The following is a 22,386-nucleotide window of genomic DNA, read 5'->3' as shown; positions in this document are numbered from 1 at the left end:
AGAATAATTAAAACGGATCAACCCGAATTCTTCTTCGATTCTGATTGTATTAACCTAAAGTCGGATGCAAGATTTTAGGCAAAAGGATTGTCTACACTGTTAATTTCAATAGAATAAAGCTTCGGCATGCAAAATAGTTTTGTTTTACAAATACAAGATAGCAAAGAACAAAGCAAGATACAAGAGGAAATACTTAAACAATTTACAAACTAAAACTTCCGTCCAAGCTGTTTTTTACACAGGAACGCTATCCTTGGAAAAGGCAGGTATTATTGTATTTGGTTTGCTCAAATTTTGAATTTGAATATTAAGAGAATGCTATCGAATAGATATGAAGCACGATACAATGTTTATAGTCATAGATACATACACCCTCAGTTTGTCATTGCACATTGATTGTGAACAATTAATTGTCAGCCTTACAATTTCTTAATTGTTACAATTTAAATTAATTAATGTCCAATCTCAGTTGGTTTTCAACCACTGCTCGAAAACATCTATTTGCCACGAAATTGATTTCGACCCAGTTCCTCCTTTAGCATTGTATTGCTCCATCGATTTCTCGTAGTCGAAAATGTCCAGAATATCCGATTCAAACTTAGCCGAAACGACCATGAAATCTTCAAGAGTCAGTTTGTCCAAATCTGTGTTTTTAGATTCGGCTAATTGAACGCATTCGCCAGACACGTGGTGTGCATCTCTGAACGGAACCCCCTTTCTGACCAGGTAGTATGCAATATCAGTAGCTAACATTTCTGAGCTGAGAGCAGCCTTCATTTTGTCCGGATTGACAGTCAATGTCTTGATGACCCCGCATGATATCTTAATGAGACTTGTGATTGTTTCCACCGAGTCGAACAGGGGTTCCTTGTCCTCTTGCAGGTCTTTGTTGTATGTGAGAGGGAGTCCTTTGAGAGTACATAGCCAGCCTGTCAAGTGGCCCGTCAGACGACCAGCTCTACCTCTGATTAGTTCTGAAGACAGTTCACCAAATCATGGTCATAGAAAACACCTCAAATCGGAAGTAAGATTCAAAAAATGAAGGCGATGAGAAAAAGAAACAACGCACAGGCACTTTTAAACTTTCCCTTTAACCACGAGCAGTTCGCGTCAGCAGATGAAAGTTTTAACAAATTTGAAGCCTCAGATTTTTAATGCTTTGAAACAGCAACATTCGAGCAGGAGGTAAATTCAGGTCAGAATTTTTTTGGGGGCAAATCGCACAACGAACACAAGATTGCAACCCAATTCAATTAAAGATTTTTTGAGCATCTAACTCTACAAATTTCTTGGTGTGTTTGCAGAGGTTGATAAAAGAAGAGAAACACTTTGGCTTACCACAACTATCAGCGTTCTTTTTTTGAGGCATGAGACTCGACCCAGTACTGTACTCGTCAGCCAGAGTCACAAATGAGAACTCTTTCGTTGAGTAAATGATCAAATCTTCCGCCATTCTGCTCAAATGAGTCGACGTTAAAGAGCTCCAAAATAGAAATTCGGACACAAAATCGCGGTCAGAAGTCCCGTCTAAACTGTTTAATGTAATACCGTCGAACTTCAGTTCCATGGCGAGGAAATCTCGGTCGATATCAAATGGGTGTCCCGCTAACGCTCCCGATCCCAAAGGACATACATTTGTTCTGTTGTACACTTCTTGCAATCTGTCGAAGTCTCTTTTCAACATCGAAGCGTAACAAAGTAGCCACTGTGCCCAACGTATTGGCTGTGCCCTTTGCAAATGTGTAAATCCAGGTAGCATGACGGTTTGATTAGATTTAGCTTGTTCGTTAAATGCAGATATTGTCTCTTTCAGCAATCCAGAGATATTGGAAATTCTGTCACGAAGCCACAGTCGAGTGTCAGTCGCCACTTGGTCATTGCGACTTCGGCCAGTGTGCAACTTGCGACCAACATCGCCAACCAGTTCAGTGAGTCTCCGCTCATTGGCAGTGTGGATGTCTTCGTCAGATGGCACAATTTGGAACTGTCCCACACTCCATTCTTTCCTCACCTGAATCACAAACTGCTATGCTGCAGTAACCCAGACCGTCTGCAGTAACCCGGCTCGTTGGAACAAATTGAACACAGTTCATAACAAAAAATTCTGGATAAACCCCCGCAGTTTAGTGCATATACAATAGTTGCACTCCTAAGCGGACGAGCTAAAATTACCACATTATCATACACTACATATAGCAAATGTCCATGACTGGCGGGTTGAGTCCACACTGCAATTGGGAACAACTGAAAACGTCCCAAATTTGTTTTTCTGGGACATTTTTTGCTTAAACATCCAAGTTCAAATCACAATTGTACAATTTGGGTAATCAGTATTGACTCATCAAAAATAACAATGACACAGGCCCTCGTTAATTTATGATATTAGCATATGTCCACGCTTTAAGCTGAGTGCACTAATTACCATTTCAAGCCCCTCACACAGTTTGTCCCGTTCAGCCTCTGAGATGATGGTAGTCTTGGCAAGCGCCTTCGCATAAGCAATACTCCCGTCTATATCAGCAGACCACATGACTTTGTCATATCCAATGGATGCATTGAACTTCTCCATCTCGGGGTCCAAAGGCTTCTTGAAGCGACCTCCCCACAGTTTGGGACCACCATCTGCACCGTCCCCAGAACCTGCTGCAGCCGTTACCGTCGCCATTCAATCGACTGAAAAACAAGCATAATTTTCAGCAAAAAGGAGATTTAATCTTCATTAAACTCGAATTAATCTTCAAAGGGGAAAGTTAAGCATGGGCAGATTCACGATTCCTCGCCTGTTTGATGCCATTGACAGGCTACTAGCATGACATTTTAAACCCTGTCTTCCTTTATGTTTAATAAATAACCAAGAACAAAAATCAACATCACTCGAAAAAGAGTCGATGGCATAACACCACTTGCTAATAACACCTGAAAGTAGTAACCGTCTTTATGGCCAATGTAGAATCTCGTGTTTGGCCAGTCAATAAATTGATCACAAATTGGTAACTGCTCAACATTATTTATTTAAAAAAATGCTCAACTGCAGTTTAAATGAACTACTTCGAATCTAACAACTGAGGTGCTGTATAGAATCAATATGAGAAAACTAATTGCGACAAGCGTAGTAAACATAATTGCCTGACAATACGCCTATTGTTCTCAGACGACAGACGGGAGGTATGGCTTCACTAGGGGCATGAAACGATACTTTTACAGCTTATTTTAGACTACTAAGATTGTAACAGAAAAAATGGAACCAATTTTAGCTCACTCTTGACTTGCTGAATTTTAGTCATAACTGCTGCCAATTGAGTTAAGCAGCTTTTGAATGGGAGCAAAATTAAACAAAACAAATAAAACAAAGTCAAGCGTCAAGAAGTCACTCGAAAGTCAAATCAGTGGGACAAAAAATTATCCAGCAAAAACTGCAAGAAAAAGACCTAGAGGACCCAAATAATTGATACCAACTTTGTTTGACAGCTATTAAATAAAAAGTGTGGTAATTTTCAAAAAGTTCTTCTGATTATTAAGAACTTGACTCACCTATACATTAAAAGGTGTCCCGTTTTATCACCCCTAACTATTTAATCCCCCTATCATTTGACACCGATTTATTCACTCTTCTATCATTTGATATGGAACTCGCAACCGAACAGGGTATTAAGTTATCCATCGCTTAACAATGACAGATTCCTTGAATGTCGACAGCTAAATTTTGGGACTAAATGATAGAGGGTTTAAATGATAGAGGGGGTAAATGATATGAGGTTAAGATATGCGGGGTTAAATGAATCAGGTTGAAAAGAAGTAGAACCTCATTAAAAGGAGATGCCAAAAAAAGTTATTATCAGCAGAGCGATTCTCCCTAAAAAATTTAACAGAAAATTTCTTTTAATCTTTACAAATTTTCTTGTTAATGTGAAAACAGGGCCAAAATTGGAAGCAGAAAAAATATCAATTCAGTACAATTCTTGTCAAAATAGACAAATCACTTCTAACTAAGTACCTACTTGCACACAACTCTTCAAATGTTTTGTTTCGACTATTTAATGTTTATCCTTATTGAAACTCAATCAAATCTGGTGTTTATTTATTAGCACTCAACAATGCATGCTTGAGTTCGATTATTAAAGTAATGTATAGACTTGCACATATAAAAAGTCGGTTGAGTTGACATACTGAAGTAAAATCTAAGACAACGATCCCTTGGATATCGAGCAGAAATACTGTTCCTTTTATCGAGTTAAATAATAAATTCTCAGGACCAAGTTTTTCCGAAAAACAGGTTAAGCGCATTGGTCGAAGAAAAAGGGTAAAACTGTTTTCAGTCAGAAGTGATTCGAGCATCTAAACCAGAACTTGGAGGCGCAATGAACAACTAAATTAAGAAAACTCTTCAGTAGTTTCAACAATCTGAGACTAGGTTGACTTTAGTCCTCAACTTAGGTAAAAATAAACACGCTTCATAAAAGCATTAAAAATTACTTCCGTAGATGCGAAATAGACTTGCCTGCCGTAAAATACAGATAGAAACAGATACTGAAATGAGTTGGAAAGTTATTGCGGAACACTTGAAAACTTTAATTGAAAGGGAGATGCATCATTGAAACCATTTTTGGGTTCGAAAACGTTGGACAACGCAGAGTTTCGAGCCCCAATACCCGGCATAGGAATCGGAAGCATTAACCACTAGGCTATCCGCCCCTTGTCACCACTTATCTTACAATCAATTTATATTTCAGCAAGATACAATTTCTGAATGCGAGCAATTTTGGTCACGCAATAAGAAAGAGATCAAGCGTAAAAAAGTGAAGCAAAAAAGAGCGTCAGACAACGAAAAACATAGCAGGACAAGTCCTGACACAAATCAAAAATTTTCCACAAATTTTCATTGACTAATTTTCATTGAGATTATTTCTGAATGCGAGTAATTTAGGTCACGCAAAAAGCATGAAATCAAGCGTGAAAACGTCACTGAAGAAGTCAAGCTACAGAATGTTGCAGAGCAAACAAAAACGAAAAATAGCGTCAGACGACGAAATAAAAAACAACGGGACAAGTCTTGACACTATTTGAAGAAGTTTCACTAACTAAACAAAAAAATCTTGACCCAGAATGGACTATGAATGGGTTGCGAAAATAATTTTAAAAGTAATCAGATAGAAAAGAATTTTAAAATGTTAAAAATGAATGTCAAAATGCCTCATGCAAACAAAAAAACTATTTGGAAAGCAAACTGTTGTTCAAACAACTTTTTCTCCACTTCAAATTTAGAGCGAAAAAAAATCAACGCCGCGAAACCGATAACTTTTGCGCTCCACATTCTCTTTCAGCGTGACCAAAATCATCGCTTCAATTTGACGTCAAAAATCTTTAAAATGTGTAATCAGATCCTAAAAAAACAGCTCACCAATACAATTCAATTTTTTTGAATTGTGAAAAAACAAGAGCACCGCAATATAGCACCACTCAGCTTATATCTTCGCAGCTATAAAAAAACATAGTGAGAGTAAAAGTCAAATTTTCTAGTCACGCAAGCTGAAAATAAAAGAACATATCAGTCGACCAAAAAGTATATCCTTTGATTGGTTACCTGACAATTTACCCAATGCCATTATACTCAATGCACTTTTATATTTTCGTTCAATAATCCGGCTACAAATTAGCAGTCACCATTACACGCATGTTTCAACAATCAAGCGGATAATTTAGTCCCATGTTAGGTTGTGATACTTTCATATCAAGTCCCATGGTCTACTGAGGAATGGCGACGGCCATTAGGTTATGCTGAAACATACGTGAAAGAGCGACGGGTAATTTGCAGTCTAACTATTGAACAAAAATATCAAAGTAGATTGGGTATATCATACCCACCGATTTGATCCACCCTTTGTAAAATTTTATGTAAAAATATTTAATAAAGCGTCTTATGTAAAAAATATGTAATCAAGCGTAGTAATGGTAATTTAACGATCGAAATAAATCTTTAAGTTACAACTAGCTTTCTTAATCGTCTTCGTTATTTACGATTTGGTTAAATCGAATAGTTCGGCATCTTACATTTATCTGCAGTAATCAAAGGGGGCTATCAATCAACACGCATTAAATCTTACAAAAGAAAACCACTTCTTGAACACGAAACCGAGATAGAATGAGTGCCTTACAATTATTACAATTTTACCAAAAAATATACAATACTAATTTCCAATCTATATTACCCCTCTATTTTTCCCGTTTTTATTTGGTCCTTTATTTTTCAAGTTAACTCTTTTTGCTTTATTTTATATCTGCCTTGCTCTCCTATTTTTAGATCCAATCAAAATTGTTCCAAGGAAATATTTGCACGCTTAGTTTCTAGAAAAAAGACACAGCTACATAAGAGGGTATACCTGCTATCTAATTGAAAAAATAAGAAAATAAGAAATCCTGCTTTATGGATTAAAGCATGTATAGTGAGAAAATTAATGGTAACAAGATCTGCGACAAGAAAAACCGAAGTGTATAATCAACGGTCATTGCTTTGGCGACTATACCGCAAGCCAGGTGCAGCTTTTTTGACCAGGCTCTTTGACCTCTTGTATCTATCTATCCACGAAAGAGAACAGAAATTCTATCCTGGCAAAAAAATTTTCCGCTTAATAAAACAGGCGTTTCGATATTAATCCAACGTTAAAAGACTTGTCTTATGAAAAAAAAATAATCAATAATTCGTATACAGATTATGTAAATCAAACTAGATACGATAAAACATTTAGGCTATTGCTAAATACTCTGCGAAACAATCATCAGATTAGTGGAGGCGAAAACATCAGCTCCACCGTGTACAAAACACACTTTGGGATAACCCAGTTTAATTAACAAATTCGTAAAATTGCGACACGGTGACACGTTGTTAGACGGCCCCACAACTATGATCAGACAATTGTCTTCAATCATTACGTTTTCGAAAACGATTCCGTCAATTTTCTTCTCATCTTCAGTGCTCATCTCGGTGTAATTTAAGTTAACACTTTCTGGCAAGTGACCTCGGTCGAATTCACTTTTGGGTCGAATATCAAAAATTATAAATTTGGACAATTTGAACTGACATTGCGTTGGTTTCACTTCGCGGGTCGAATTCTCGTCTCTTTGTTTAATTAAAGCTATTACGTCATCGTGATGAATTCTAGGACACCAGTCAAGTTGGCGTTCGATTAAGGGATAATCGATTGCGTCAATTGCCGGAGTATCAGGTTGACCTTGACCTCGTGACGAGGACAAAAACTGGGTGTGATACAAGTCAGGGTTAATCCAATTTCGAAGCAGACAACTTGGAGGTGTAGCCATTGCAAGTTGCACAGACACAGTTTTAATGGCTTCAACTTCAATTTCAGGAATATCCGAGAATAGCAAAATAGCGCCGTCGAAGTCAACAGCTAATAACTGCGTTCGAAGTAATTTCAAAATAGCCGCTCCTATGAAAAGAGGGAAAGATGGCCCTTGTAGTATTAAAGTGTCCCAGAGGTGGTATACTTTGCTTATCGGAAAGGTATGTGCAAACATTGTTAGGAACCAAGGCATGGCATACAAATTGGGAGAAAAATTCTGCTCATGCAAATGATAAAATAGCTCCGGATCGTGGAACGCAATCACTTGAGAAAAACATGTTAGGAACTCCTGAATAACAGCAGAATTGTCCGCAAGGAAAAATTTGTAAAGATACTTTTTGATAAACTGTGACAGACATGAGAATGCAAGCGCCGGTTTGTTGAAGTGCAGACATACGAAGGGTGCAGCTAAAGAGTCCAGGCCTTGCCAGTAAACCAAATCAGGGTTCGAAATTACCCAAGCCCTTATAACCGTTCGCAGCACATCATGAGCTGTGGGCGAGGACAACAACGTATGGTATTGGTGACATCTGGGAATGTCAACTTCGATCTGCTTATCACTCGGTAGGCTAACAGAGAAATCGATCGATTCAAGCATCCTGTCTGTTTTGGATGTGTAACTTTGTGTGCAGTTGATATGTAATAACGCAGCCCATGTATGGTTTCTGTAGTGAGGTGGGATATCAATTAAGGCTTCCTTGACTAGCAACTTTTTAGTGACGGGGTATGCTCGAAGCAATCTGTGAAACAAAACGATTCGTTCAAGCTGATACTCGACGTCAACTTCTTTGATATTTGAGGCCATGGATCGCATCGAATCATCTTGTGATCTATCTTCTTTCTTCTTAAAGCACAGCAACGGAAAGAATGATTGCATAGGAACAAAAGATAACTTCTGCTGTAATGAAGAGATACTTAATTCCACAACTTTGTTATTTGCTTTCAGAATTCTCGCTGCTTCATTTCCAGTGTAAATACCATCTTTTGAAATACAGTTCGGAAAACGACAGATTTGGTACACTAGCTTCAGCAGTCCCTGTTTCTGCATCTCTTTTGCTATACTTCCACCCGCTAACTGCCATAAAAGGAAAATTTCTTCACATGGTCTAGTGTATATAAATTGATTGATGTTAAAAGGTTTCAAGGGCAATTTTGAGAATTCTATAACCGGTTCTTGACTATCTTCGAAAAGAGCTACATTTTTGCTATCAGTTGCTTTTCCCGCAACTAGAAGCTTAATTCGCAATGATTCGGGATACATCAGCATTATTTCTTTACAAGACAACCTTTCTTCAGGCTTTCGCTTAATGCACGCACGTATGACACTTTGCAGAACATTGTCAATCTTCGAAAAACATTCATCAATTTTGTTGCATTTGAGAATGGCGTCCAGGAGTTGCTCATCGTTTGTTTCAGCTTCGAAAAGGAGAACCAATTTTGAGAAGACTTGTTTCAAACTTAGGAATTCCCACAGCTGCACATGACAAGCCATTTCTAACAGAAGAAGACCAAAGGACCACATATCATATTCGACATCAGCACTGGAATGGTCAAAAATTGCGTCATTTTCTGGAATCTGAGTCAAATGAGGAGGCGAATCTGAGCTCATCAATTTCTCAGGAGACATGAACCGAGGAACATCAAACGGTGCAGACATTAACACGCCTCCTAAAGATGCGTAATGTATGGCATAGTTTATAAGCTGGACATCACCTGAGCTGTTCAAGTTAAGACAACTCCAATCAAGGCCATGATGAGCGATGCCATTTTCGTGCAGGTAATTCAATCCTTGAAGTATTTGGTAAGAATACTTCAATACGTCAGCGCTCTCAAAATTGTCCCTTTTCAACCACATTTTCCCATATTCGAGAACAAACAGAACAGCTTCATTCCCCGATCGGGAGCAATCGATGTATTTACACAATCTTGGGTGACGCAATTTGGTGATTCGTTGGAATCTTCCGTGAACCCGGATGGAACATGGGGTCAAAGGCAGACCAGCAGACGAGCATTCGCTTGTGTCGTAAGTACGGGTATTGTAAGCCTGACATCCTAGCATATGCTCATAGTCCATTCTGAAAAGCAACAGATTTAGCCCAAAATTTATTGTACTGCTCTGAGCTTATACTCTCCATTGCACCAGCGGTTAAATTCCATAAGTTATTTCAAAAACAATGATACATTTCTCAAAAATTCGAGAGCACAACCTTCTTTAATTTTAACGTTCAGATTTTTTGAACTGAAATAAAGTCCTTTGTTGTAGATTAATACTGTAACAATGTAATCACTGTTTAACCAAATTCCGAGAAAATTGAACAAATTTTTCGGCAAACGAGACAATGTTTCTCTTTTGAAACTCTTTACTTTGATGTTGAAAAAAATAGCGGCAAAACACTATCAACAATAAGATAAAAGAATGAAAAAAGCACGCTACAAAATCAATTTTTTGTGCTCCACTTCCAATGTCGGCTTGATCAAAATCACCGTTCAAATTTCAACAAAAAATTGTCACAATTCATAGACACATTTTGAAACCGACAAGCACCAGTAACAAAGCTGGCACACTCCGGGTAAAATAGCCGCGATAGCTTTGTAGATATGCAGAAAAAGAAATCTTCAAAACATATGAAAAACTTTTTCTTCACATTAAATGCTGAGATGTTATATTTTGATTAAGAATCTATAAAACTTAATGCTGCTTCTATTAGCTGATCTTAAATAACGTTCAATTAGAGTGAGACACCGTCAATTGACCTTATCTCCTTAAATTATAGTAACGAAAAGTCAATTTGAGAGCGAGGTCATTTTGGAGAGTGAGGTAAGTCACATATAAAACTTAATCACGCGAATGAACAAAAATAGCTCCATTAGGAGTCAAAAACGATATCTGGCGCGCAATTCAGTCGAAACTGCAAAAACGAATGAACAAAAGGCAGATTTGAAGTGACTATGACGTTATATGATCGTAACAAAAATCTTGACGACGAAAAAAACCACGAGAAGGCCAATAATAGCCCCAGCTATTGCTTGGCGGCTATCAATAAATCAAATTCTATGAAATTGAAAAGATAAGCAAAATAATTAAGAAAAGAATCCAAGGGTTGGCACTCCTCAACAGAAAACCAACAAAAACCACCAAAAAATTACAAAATGCCAAATAAACTCAGAAATCCTTTTATTAACAATACAGGTGAACAGCTAAAACCACCAACAAACGATGTTAACTGACCAAGCTACAAATTTCTCGGCCACAATCCGAACGAACCAAATAAAAACAATTGATTGAGAGACCTATAAATGAATGCGAACGGCTAATTGCAATAACAAAAAAACAAACAGAATAAATTGAGATCAACCGACAGCCGATAAAAATGGCTAAATCATAATGCTTCGCTAAGCTTTCAAAGCGGAGCCGACGAAAACCAAAAATCTCTTACAAAGTGATTAGGTCGTAAACGTACCATTTCGCAAATCAAAAATGCACTTGGATGTTCAAAACTTCGATGAGTTCTTAAATCGATCTGTCATAACCACAAATATGTTACTGAGCGGGCAATTTTCCTATAACTTCACAAGTTGCGACTGGAAAACAATCATTCGCAAAAGACTGCGTGATACGGTTAGTTTCCGCTCAAAATGACTACCACATTATTGAAAAGAAATCATACAAACCGCACATTCCTTGAAAACTCGAGAAACCAAAAATCAAATCAAGTATAAAAACCCGACAACTGTGAGAGCTAATTTTTACAATACTCTTCAATTTGCAACAGCCCAACAAATGTTCTAAATAATCCCAAATAATGTTCTAAATGATGTTTGTTTGATCACTGTCATGTTTGATCCCTGACAACACAGGCAAATATTTAAAAAGGAAAACCGTGAAAAAACAAATTATTCCATTTATTTCAGTAGAAACTGCACAACATGCAAACGCCTGCTCCAAACACACTCCTTGGAGTTGTACAACACAAATAATTGAACACAAAAACAAAAAGAACATGAAAAGCACAGAAACAGAAATTATAGGCAGAAAACAAAAATCAAAAATGCAGGAATTGGCCAAAATTTGAATCAGTTTAATCTATTTTCGTCTAAAAAAACTACTCCAAAACAAAATCACTCAGATAAAAATGTCAATAAAACCACTAGAAATACTAAAAAGAAACGAAAACTTCTAAAAAGCAATTAAAACGGCAAAATGACAAAAATAAGATCAAAATTGCATTTTAAACTCTAATATTGGCTTCGAATGGTTAATTTGTCGTCCAAACGTACAGTTATTTGTTGATATAACTGCGAGAAGTTAATTTTGCCAAAAATTTAGCGCCAAAACTAAAATCTGCTTTGAAAATGCCACACATGATTCTCTATAGGCGCAGAGCAGATTGACCTAACCACCATTTTACGTGCCGCATTTGACTCCGAAAATACATCTTCTAATATAGACGCCACCGACTTCAAAACATAGCAGGCAGATTGCCGAAAATAGCCGCCGTTGACGCGCTTGATGCACATCCAGATTGAAACAGAAAAAGAAGAGATAAATTGACCTTTTTTTTATATTTCTTTTCAGTGTCAAAAACTGTTTAATTCGGCGTGCAGTTTCGGTTGGATTCTAAACTATATTAAAAACAGCTTCTAAACTGAAAGCTTATAAGCTTAATACCAATGTCAGCTAGCAAACACTAATAAATTTTGATAATCTAATTCTCAATGACTTAATGACCGGGCCTTATCAGTTTATCCCGTCTGTTTTGATTTTGCGTAATTCTTTGAGTGAATGGATTTGATAACTATTCAGTTGTAACAGTGAGTGAGGTAAGTCAAAAGTCAGACGTGAAAACCGTGACTTATGTAAAACGAAAAACATGATCAAAAGGTAAAGCGAATTAAAAAAAAAAACAGCAGGACAAGTCCTGACGTACAATTCAAACAATTTTCATTGACTAAGCAAAAAACTAAACCTAGAACGGACTATGAATTGATTGGGAAAAGCATTTAGAAAAAACTCCAATCCAAAAAATCGAAAAAACAGTAATCATCTAAGTGAAATAGCCGCATGTGAACAAAAAAACCACAAGCGAGGAAGCGAATTTTTGTTCAAACACCGTTTTCTCACTCTACTTTAAAATTAGAGCAAAAAAATTTCACGCTGACAACCACTCGATTTTTCGCTCCACTTCCTGTTTCCATGACCAAAATCACTACGCCAATTTGATTTCAAAAATCATCAACGTGTGTGGACAGATCATTAAAAAAAGCGCCTCAAAACAATTCATATTCTTTGAATTGTAAAACAAAACAGGACAAGTACTGAAATACAATTAAAAGAATTGTTATAATTTATGACCTGAAAATCAATTACTCTGTATTAAAAGGCAATTGAGAGCTAGTAGTAATGAGAGTAAGCAATAAAACAACACGAGAACAACAAAAACAAGCAACACTAAAATTCAACTTTTATTTTGTGAAAAAACAGGATCAACATCACAAAACAAATGCTATGAAATTAATTGACTCCTCAATGACCATCTTTGAGACGTTTCATCAATGAGATTAAGTGATAAGACGGCAATACGTACAACAAATACTAGCAAAACTAAAAAAAATCACTAAGATTTTTTTAAAAAACGAACAAGCCCATAAGTCACAAATAGCAACAGCTATGAACTGAAATGACCTGCTTAAATTGAAGCCCTTTTAGCAACCAATGAGACCTGTCAACAATGAAACTAAGAGTTAAGACGACAAAGAAAAACTCGCAAAACTCAAACAACTCGATAATTATTATTGAAAACAATTAGAGTCAAAGTCATCGAAAGCACTAGCTTTGAACAAAAACGATTAAATTGACAAACTAATCCACTATTAGCAGCATTACAGGCTTTTCCCCAATGATATTAAATGATAAGACATTATATAGTACAAAAAATACATACAGAACTCAAAAACTCATTCAAAATTTTTGAGAAAAAGTATTGTCCAAGTCATGAAAACTTTTAGCTATTAACTCGAGCAACTAATTAGGTTCTTTTATGCCTCAGCAGCAACCAATCAGACCTGCCATTGATGATACTATGTGATAAGACAACAGACAATTTAAAAAAAAGGTCAAAAACAAAATTCACTAATATTTTGTGGCAACAAATAGTGGCAAAGTCATAAAAAGTTTTAGCTGCCCCTTAATGAACTCAAGCAAAGGCCGATATTTGCAATTAGAACACATATGTACCGTCTTAAGAGCGCTGAAGGAGAGCAAACTCTGAAAACTGAAGTCAAATTGCCGCACCTGAAAAAAAATCCATCTCAAAACCGCCAAATTTTCAAATATCAATTTCTCACTCCTTTTTAAAGGTAATTTGAAAAAAGTCACGCCTCAAACCTACTCGATTTTTCGCTACCTTTACTACTTCAGTGTGACCAAAATCACCACTCTAATTTGACTTCTCAGTGAAGTGAAACAGCCGAAAAAAGCGTAGACAGATCTTAAAAAAAGACAGCGCACCAATACAATTCAAATTCTTTGAATTGTAAAATAGAGAGCGCCTAAATAACAGCCGTTTGAGAGGCTGACGGCGGTTATTTAAAAAAAGATCCCCATTCACCTCTCGGAGTTGTAAAAAACAGGCCAGCTATAATAGCCGGTTGAGAAAATGAGGGCGGCTATTAACAAATATATAAACCTGATCATCAGAAAAATTTTACATGAAAACAGCTCCATGGTGCTCGCAACGATTCAACTTTCACATGAGTAAACAAATTCCCGGAGTTCAATTTTCTTGTTTTGCGAGAATTCTAAACCTCAAAGAATAGTAGCTGACAACGCAATATTTAAAAGCAATCGAAATCTGTCAAAACTCACCGACACAAAACTGCTTTAAAGCAGCGAAAATGTTTAGAAAAATTTATTGTCTTAAACCCCAACAAAATCCTTCAGATTGGACGCCTATGCATTGAATTACTAACCTTATTGCTATTAAATCGAAGCAGGTTTGCAGGTCCGGCAGCGCTTCAACATAAAGCTAACCGTTTAGTCTGCATGAAATAGGCGTGGCTATAGTGCAATAATCGCAGGAGAAATCAATACAATGTGAACACATAAAAACTCTTTTTCAACTTCAGCAAAAGAAGGTGACAAATAATCTACTGAAACACTTTGTAAGATTTAAATATAGGACTCAAATGTATAAAAATAAATCTCATTTGATATTATATAAGATACAGCAAATAAAGGTTTAAAATTCACTTAGTGTCAGGAATACTCGAAGCCAGCTTTCGGTACACATTCATCGCCGCTTCTAAGGGCGGAGAAATTTCATTAGCTGACGATGCCTCTCGTTTCAATTCTTTTCGGGCATAATTCAGCAACCCTTTCAGCATAATTTTGTCTTTAAAACTGCTTCTTAGCACCAAATTTGGAATGTATTTCTCGCTCGTTGCAACCACAAATTCCGAGCTGCTCGGGCAAAAGTAATGAATAGTTCTAATATATTCTGTAACTAGAGGTACTGTAAGCGCAGCATTAGTATTGACCTCTTTGTCTAGTTCTGCAATCAAAGCGCGTCCAATTCTGTTCATCTCAGATTGGTACTTCTTATCTGCGCCATAGCCATATAAGTCCCCGTTGTTATCAACGTGGGGAACTTTCAAGCTCCATTTAGCCTGAGCGAAAGATGATAAAGCTCTGACTGCGTTCATACTAATACTGAATCTAGATTGGGAGTCCATAGGGAAAGGGTAGGAGGCGAATTGTTGGATGGCGGCTTTGAAGTGGAATAAAATGCCTTGACTTGGGTAGTCGGGCATCATAAGGAGAGAAGAGAATAAATTAGCTGAGAAAGAAACCACCCAGTGTTCCGTTGATTTTGTCCTAAATATAAATAATACAGATATGCATAATCATGCAAAAAGGCAACAGACCGCCATCGAAGAAAAGTTCCTGATCAAAATTTCACCTGATGTCACACAGTTTATAGTCTCAAATACACTATCAGCACTGTTCACCAACATCTTTCCCACTTTAGCATCACAGTAACATTGGATTCAAAATTAAAGCTTCACAAACCAGACGGCTTGGGAGAGTCTGTGCGTGGTACAGAAAAATCATCGAGTCAAATAACAAAAAGTAAATAGTATTAAGTGACACACACAATTCACCGATATCGGACAAATTGTACTCAAACGACGGGCGAGGTAGAGAGTATGGTCGCTTGCTGCATAAGCTTAGGCAAGCTATTACTGCAATAGAGTGCTGGCTTCAACAGTGTATCGAATCAAAACAACAAAACCCAACAACAGAACTACCCAAGACACATTAGAACACGTTCTGTCGCAACACACAATGAAAGGCGGACTAGCAAATGAAACAAATAGGACTAAAAATATCCCGTCGTATCCCTCAGCCTCAAAAACTATCAAATATAACCAATGAATACAACACAGCATTTAAAAATAAAAGGGCGTAAAAAGCTAGTTAACGAAGTGAAACCAATTAGCATAGCCGGCAGATTGCCGGAATAACTGCGAAATAGACTTGTGGTATAATAGAGAGAGAGAGAGAGAGAGAGAGAGAGAGAGAGAGAGAGAGAGAGAGAGAGAGTTAATTTATCCCGGCCCATAAATTAAATGTACAAAGAAGGATAATCAAAACACGACATAGATCACAATCAAACATCGAAAAATAAAAGCATTTGATATATCCAACAAACAAATTGAAAATTTATTCAAGATTATTTTAGGCTGGGAAAGGACGCGCAACGAGGTCCTTAGACCTTCTTTCCAGTGTGCCCTGTAATACAAACGTAAGAGTGGATAAACTTAATTTTTTTTTCAATTTAATATTCTTGCCATTTTGTAAATGATTTCTTTTTTAGCAACCTTTTAACTGCTCGAACTTATTGCTCCACCAGAGCCCGAAGATAAGTACTTTAACTACATCGAATTGAAACTTGTTTACAGCAGAGAGCAACGTACGAAGTTAAAAATTGTTGTGTTTTGTCAAATGTTCCTATGAAGGAGGAAAAAGTGACAAAAACTGTCTTTAGAAATTGAAAAAAGTGATTTTTGACAGCAGAAATCGAGTCGCACAAAATTTTGCGTATAATTTTCAATTATTTTCAAAGAATTTCCAGGAGTTGCAGGGATGTGACAAATTATCCAAAAAACACATTTCGAACGAGATCATAATTCCCTTGTAATTGTAAAAAAAAATTTTAAATAACAAAGCAACAGGTATATAGTGATCGCTTAATTTTATAGTTGGAAAAAAATCTTTGTCAGCTCTGTATTGCCAAGAATATAATTGTCTTTTATTCTATGAACAAGGTTGTTGAATATATCTTTATTCATCATGCATAGTTGCGGTACGACATTATTTTGGCGAAGTATATTGAATAGCTTTGCGCCACGATATTTCAGCGAAACCCTTTGAAACTTATTTTTAGCAGCCGGCATAGCCATAACTCCAGTTGAAGATCTCCTAGTTAAATACCCATCTTGATTTTTAAAAGTGAAGATATTATTGAGATACGATTCTGAATGAAGTGATAGCACTGATCGAAGTACAAACTTTAAGAGCTAAACGTACAGCTCATGCACGGTAAGTACACCGTGTTTCAACAAAAGAGGAGATATGCTATCCTTAAACCGTTTGAAGAAAATTAGTCGGAAAATTTTCCTTTGTAATTTTTCGATATCGCAAAGATTTGAAAAACTTGTGCAGCCATATATCAAGACTCCATACTGAATAAGTGGCTTGACATTAGCCTCATAATAACGTATTAAAGTACTTCGTGGTACATAATGTCTCAACTTTGAAATGATACCACTCTGCTTCGTTAGTTTAACCACCACTGTATTAATATGATCTCTGAACTGCAGCTTATAATCAATATATAATCCTAGATAGCGACAACAATTATCAATTTTAATAGTAGAATCATTTATGGATATACCAATGTTTGAGATAGAACTAGAACTAGAGGCACCTGTAATCGAGAAATTTACTTGTGATGTTTTTTTAAGGTTTAGTGTCAGCTTATTAACGCGTAACCATCGAGATAACGATTCTAAGTCATCTTTTAATTCCGAAATTGAACATTCAAGGGCGCTTACGTTCGTATCGTCGGCAAATTGGTAAACGTCTGCTTTTTTACAAGCTTCCGAGAGGTCGTTCACGTACATAAGAAACAGGAGCGGTCCTAATACTGACCCTTGCGGGACGCCATAACTTAATAAACGCCAATCCGATGAAAAACCATTACAAACGGTACGTTGCGAGCGACCGGTTACAAAACTAAGAATCCAATTTCTAGCATTGCCAAATATTCCGTAACGAGTCAATTTCTTCCCTAAGATGCCGTGATGAATAGTGTCGAAAGCTTTCTTTAGGTCCAGAAAAACTGTACTGGTAACTGTTCTTGATTTATAATTCTCTCGCAACCGCTCAGTGAGTTCTGCAATCGCATCAATCGTTGAATGCTTTTTCCTAAATCCAAATTGTTTTGAATAGAGAAGCTGGAAATGTTCTAGGTACTGATAGATGCGATTGTACATTATCCTTTCAAAAATTTCACTAAATACAATGAGCAATGATATGGGTCGATAATTATTAATATCTGCTTTACTATCCCCTTTATACAGCGGAATTACTTGTGCTCGTTTTAGGTCTTCCGGAAAAATACCTGTCTTAAAAGATTTATTTATAAGTTCAGTTAGAATTGGCGCTAAACTCTTGCTGCAGCTTTTCACAACTAGGTTGCATATATCATCTAAACCCGAAGAAGTTTTATTATCGAGGTTGTCAATCGCCTCTCTGACTTCTAATGGTCTAATGGCTTTGTTGGAAACAGCCATAAACAAAAAGACTGTTCATTCGCTTCCGAGCGATCGCCTATATCTGAATTCGTGCTATCGTCCTCCGAGTTAGTGGTGGGGTGATTCCTATTCAATTCTACAGCAATATTGCTGAAGTAATCATTCAAAATATTGGCAATTTCTGATTTAGATTGCACTATCTCTTCAGTACTTAGCTTTATCTGTTCAATTTTAATCTGCTTTCTTTCTGATTTTCCTTGCAATTCATCTAATAATTTATATGTTTGTTTAGGATCATTGATACAGCGTTCAAATCTTTTGCTATAATAATTTCTCTTAAGCTTCTTTAATGCTTTCTCAACTTTTATTCTCGCCCCTTTAAAATTCCTTAAATCTGATGATCGACTAGTTCGTTTCCATTTCCGATGCAAATAATTCCTCTTGGAAATGAGATTTTTCAAATAATTATTTACGTATTTAGGCTTGGAACATTGATTTGATTTAAATTCTTTATAGGGAGCAAATTTATCAATCAATTCAATGAAAATTTTATGGAAGGTGTTGAAATCCGATGGAATAGTTTGAAACTTTTTAGCGACTATCGATTGAAGTTCTTGAATTCTATATTTATCATTTAAATAAGATAAATCGCGTGCTCTTGATATCGTGTCATTCGTTTTTCTAAAATCATTATGATTAAATGTTAGTAAAATTGGATAGTGATCGGTAATGTTTTGTTCAGTAAGAATATCGAGAACTAAATGTTTGAAGCCCTTTGCTATAGCGTGATCTAAACAAGTATTTGAAATATTCCCAACTCGTGTTATTTGGCCATGTATAATCTCAAAACCATTTGACTCTATAGCTGATAAATACTTTGATGATGCATTGTTTTTTTTTCAAAGTATCAATATTCATATCACCCATTATTATTACTGGCATTAAAGATTGAAATGACTCAAGAACTTCATCAAGTCGCTCAATGAATTCCATTTTATTCGATCTTGTTGGGTTGTAAACAACAATAAGCACAAAATATAAGCCTTGGTGGAAAACTTTTACAGCAATGCTTTCCTCTAGATTAATATCTAGCTCTCCCAGTACATCAAAACCATCTTTACATTGAATCATCACACCACCACCACGTGATTTGCGGTTTCGACTTAGAACGGTGTTGTATCCGGTAAGCTTAAAACAATAGGGTGCGTCAGCGTCCGTTAACCAAGTCTCTGTTAGTGCGAGAATGCTAGGAGTATGATTAAAGCTTAATAAAAGTGCCTCTAGTTCTTCGTGATTTTTTCTTAAGTGACCTGATGTTCAAGTGCAGCAACGATAGGTATTTAATCTCGAAAAGTATTTTCAACAATGAAACCCTGGTTATCATCAATATCTACAGCACACGATTTATGGTGAGGTGAATTGTTCAACAAACCAAGCACAATCTTTCATCATATCGGGGTTTTCCGCATGGTCACGTAATTCATTCAGGAGCGATGAGTACTTATCATCTTTTGGAGTTATTTATCGTGGTCTCGTTACGCCTCTTCTTTGTGTAGGGTGGAACGACATAGGCGGTCGATTGGACGCAAATGTTGTTGTCGTTTGCATGAGACAGTCAGCTGATAGTTGTGGAGCACTTGGTTGTTGAGATGCTAGTCGAGTGTTCTTACGCTTTGATGCAAACTTAGTTAGCTTATCGACGTCCTGTTCCGTTTTGACTTCGATATAGTCCTTTCTGTGGCCATTAGGTACTTCCAGTTTAACCACACAATTGTTCGTTGAAACTTTTAGGTTTTTCTCTACCGTGGCGTACTTGAAGACTTCTCTATCTTTCTCGGGTAAACATTCTTTCATTTGAATGTATTTGTTGTTTGACTTGTTAGTTATTCCGTAGAGCAGCGACTGAGATCTCCAGATGTAGTTTTTATCTTCGAAATAGACAAATTTGATGATAACCGAAAATTGACCAGCTATTGCGCTCCTTAGAAAATGACAGGCTTTGATCCCAGCATGGGTGAGATGGGCGTTGAATACGTTGTTAATAAACTGTAACACTTGCTCTTGGATACTGTCCGCCGAATGGGATGCATATGGGAAATTGTTAAAGATTATACAATCTTTGCGGCTATATCTTTCCAATTGTAGGACTCTGTCTGATAATTCATTCACGCAGTTTGTAAGATGCACAATTTGGGTGTCTTTTAAAATCAGTTGTTTTTTTATTTCAGAAACCTCGTTGGTGAGTAGCTCCAGGACACTTGCACATTGTGGATTTCCATGTTTCATGTCATTCACGGCTATTTCAATGTTGTCCATGGCAGTCCTCCGCATTCAACTCTGAAGCTATTTAATAAGTTTATCACAACAATTAGGCGCACAACAATTAGAGAAACAGATACTGATCTAAATCGAAAAACGGCGCCGCTCAAAAAGCTACATTTAGCGACAAATCACTAAAGCTTGTTAAAAATCATTCCAAAGAAACCTTTTTATTAGGGACCTTTATAACATATTTGAGTTCCTTTGACGTTAAACTATTTCAAATTAAACTTAAGTTTTGAAAAGCAGAAATTTTATTGAGTAAGGTAAGTCCCGTATGATCAAAATCTAATCACGTTGATCTTTTGCAAGAAAGAGTGAGAAATGACGTCACGCAGGCAAATGACGTCACACGCGCGTTAAAGTAAGAAGCATTTCAGAATATTTCAATTTTAAAGCTTTGCTGTGTGAACAAATGTAAAACAAAAAAGAGCGTCAGACGACGAAACAAAAGGGAAAAAACGACGGGAAAAAACTGGCTTTTCAACTAGCTACTAGCTCCATTCAAAACGCATCAATGCAGAGAAAACAAAAGTGTTAAGTCAAAGAACAAAAGAAAATTTGCCAGAAAAGTTAAGAAAAGTTAGGAAAATTCAATTAATTTTCCATGTAAGACAATTAAACATACAAATGAAAACAGTTGTTTCATAAATTGAAAATTAGTTAGCCAACAACAAAATATCAGCCAAGCCTCAAAGAGCACACCAACATCTCTATTTTTTTGGAGAAAAGAAATTCTGTAAAATTTCTCAATTTTTTGTCGAATTGCATAGAAAAAGACAACTTTGTAGCAAGAAAACTTGAATCTGTGTAGTAACTAGAGCCCACAGGCATGAGGCTTTAATTCATTAACTAATTAATTCAATAGAACAATACAATGGGCCGGAAATGCAAGACAAAGTCAGTAAAATAGTTGAAAATCCTTAAAATTAATCAACAAAAAGACAAAAAACAGAAAATAATTGAAAGGCAAAAATTGTTGAACATCAAAACTAAGAACCGAATATTATTCCTAGAAATTAATTATCAGTCAAAATGTTTGAAACGGCATTTCAAGCAAATTCTCAGAGCCGCACTGTCAAATTAAATCAATTGCAAACAAAATAAGAGAAAAAGGCTAAATTCATCATTTTTAACAACTGATAAAAAGAACTTTACAAAACTATAGTTGACAGAAAACGATAGCCAGATACATGCTAGAAAACGGAGAGTAAGGACAGAAACAAAAAGACAAAAAACTAGTTAGTTATTGATTTTTAAAATTGAAGACGAAATGGGAAAAAAATAAAGAAAAACGATTACATTTAGCTTAAAATTATTTTGCTATCCTCCTGTTTAAATTCAAATGTAGAAACGATGTTTGAAGAGCAAAACCAAAAGAATAATTTGCAATAATTTTTTTAAATTGCCCTTATGAAAAAAAAAAATGCAGAACTTCAATTACTGAACACCACAAAATCAATCAAATATGTGCAGAATAAAATAAGGATCACTGACAGAGCACAAAAATACTCTAGTAATTAAATCCAAAAACCAAAAATTGGATTTAAAAAATGCCAAAATTGCCTGAGAATGTGTGCAATTCTATAAAACAAATTACGTTCATATAACATAAACACGCATTCAATGCATGAAATATCAAATATCAATTACCATATGCACAAATTTTTCAAAAAATCCGCTTTCAGTAAGATCCAAAAGTGATTAAACTAATTTTAAAAAGCCAAAACTGAATTTCAAAAAAACTGGAAAATATGAGCTCATTTACAGTTAATAACGCATTATTGGCTCTCAAAAACACTATGGTATCAATTACAGAGGTTCACATAATAGCGCTTATATTTAAAATTATTCCTACAAATTTAAATTATAAGCAGAAAAACTAGGCCAATTC

The 22,386-nt window shown here is 36.2% G+C and overlaps 3 protein-coding genes across 3 annotated transcripts in view; all 3 read right to left on the bottom strand.

Moving 5' to 3' along the window:
• Nucleotides 1-84: 84 nt before the first annotated feature.
• LOC142344602 (argininosuccinate lyase-like) lies at nt 85-20,546 on the bottom strand. The gene is made up of 4 exons (XM_075396395.1): nt 20,519-20,546; nt 2,423-2,675; nt 1,339-2,011; nt 85-974 (listed from the first exon to the last, which is right to left on the bottom strand). Exons 2-4 carry the CDS (start codon nt 2,663-2,665, stop codon nt 466-468), a joined length of 1,425 nt encoding a protein of 474 aa, XP_075252510.1. The 5' UTR covers nt 2,666-2,675; nt 20,519-20,546; the 3' UTR covers nt 85-465.
• On the bottom strand, nt 6,639-14,406 carry LOC142344601 (TBC domain-containing protein kinase-like protein). The gene is made up of 2 exons (XM_075396394.1): nt 14,325-14,406; nt 6,639-9,430 (listed from the first exon to the last, which is right to left on the bottom strand). The coding sequence occupies exon 2, from the start codon at nt 9,427-9,429 to the stop codon at nt 6,751-6,753; it is 2,679 nt and encodes an 892-aa protein (XP_075252509.1). The 5' UTR covers nt 9,430; nt 14,325-14,406; the 3' UTR covers nt 6,639-6,750.
• Nucleotides 14,486-22,386, bottom strand: part of LOC142344600 (VPS35 endosomal protein-sorting factor-like) — a 37,442-nt gene continuing 29,541 nt past the window's right edge. Inside the window, exon 12 of the mRNA XM_075396393.1 lies at nt 14,486-15,228. Within this exon, the coding sequence (XP_075252508.1) occupies nt 14,601-15,228 (628 nt within the window). The 3' untranslated portion in view covers nt 14,486-14,600. The remainder of the gene's footprint in view (nt 15,229-22,386) is intronic.

The sequence above is a fragment of the Convolutriloba macropyga genome, chromosome 8, assembly GCF_964194025.1.
Source record: "Convolutriloba macropyga chromosome 8, txConMacr16.3, whole genome shotgun sequence".
In the NCBI taxonomy this organism is placed as follows: Eukaryota; Metazoa; Xenacoelomorpha; order Acoela; family Convolutidae; genus Convolutriloba; species Convolutriloba macropyga.
This window is presented reverse-complemented; position numbering and strand designations above follow the sequence as displayed.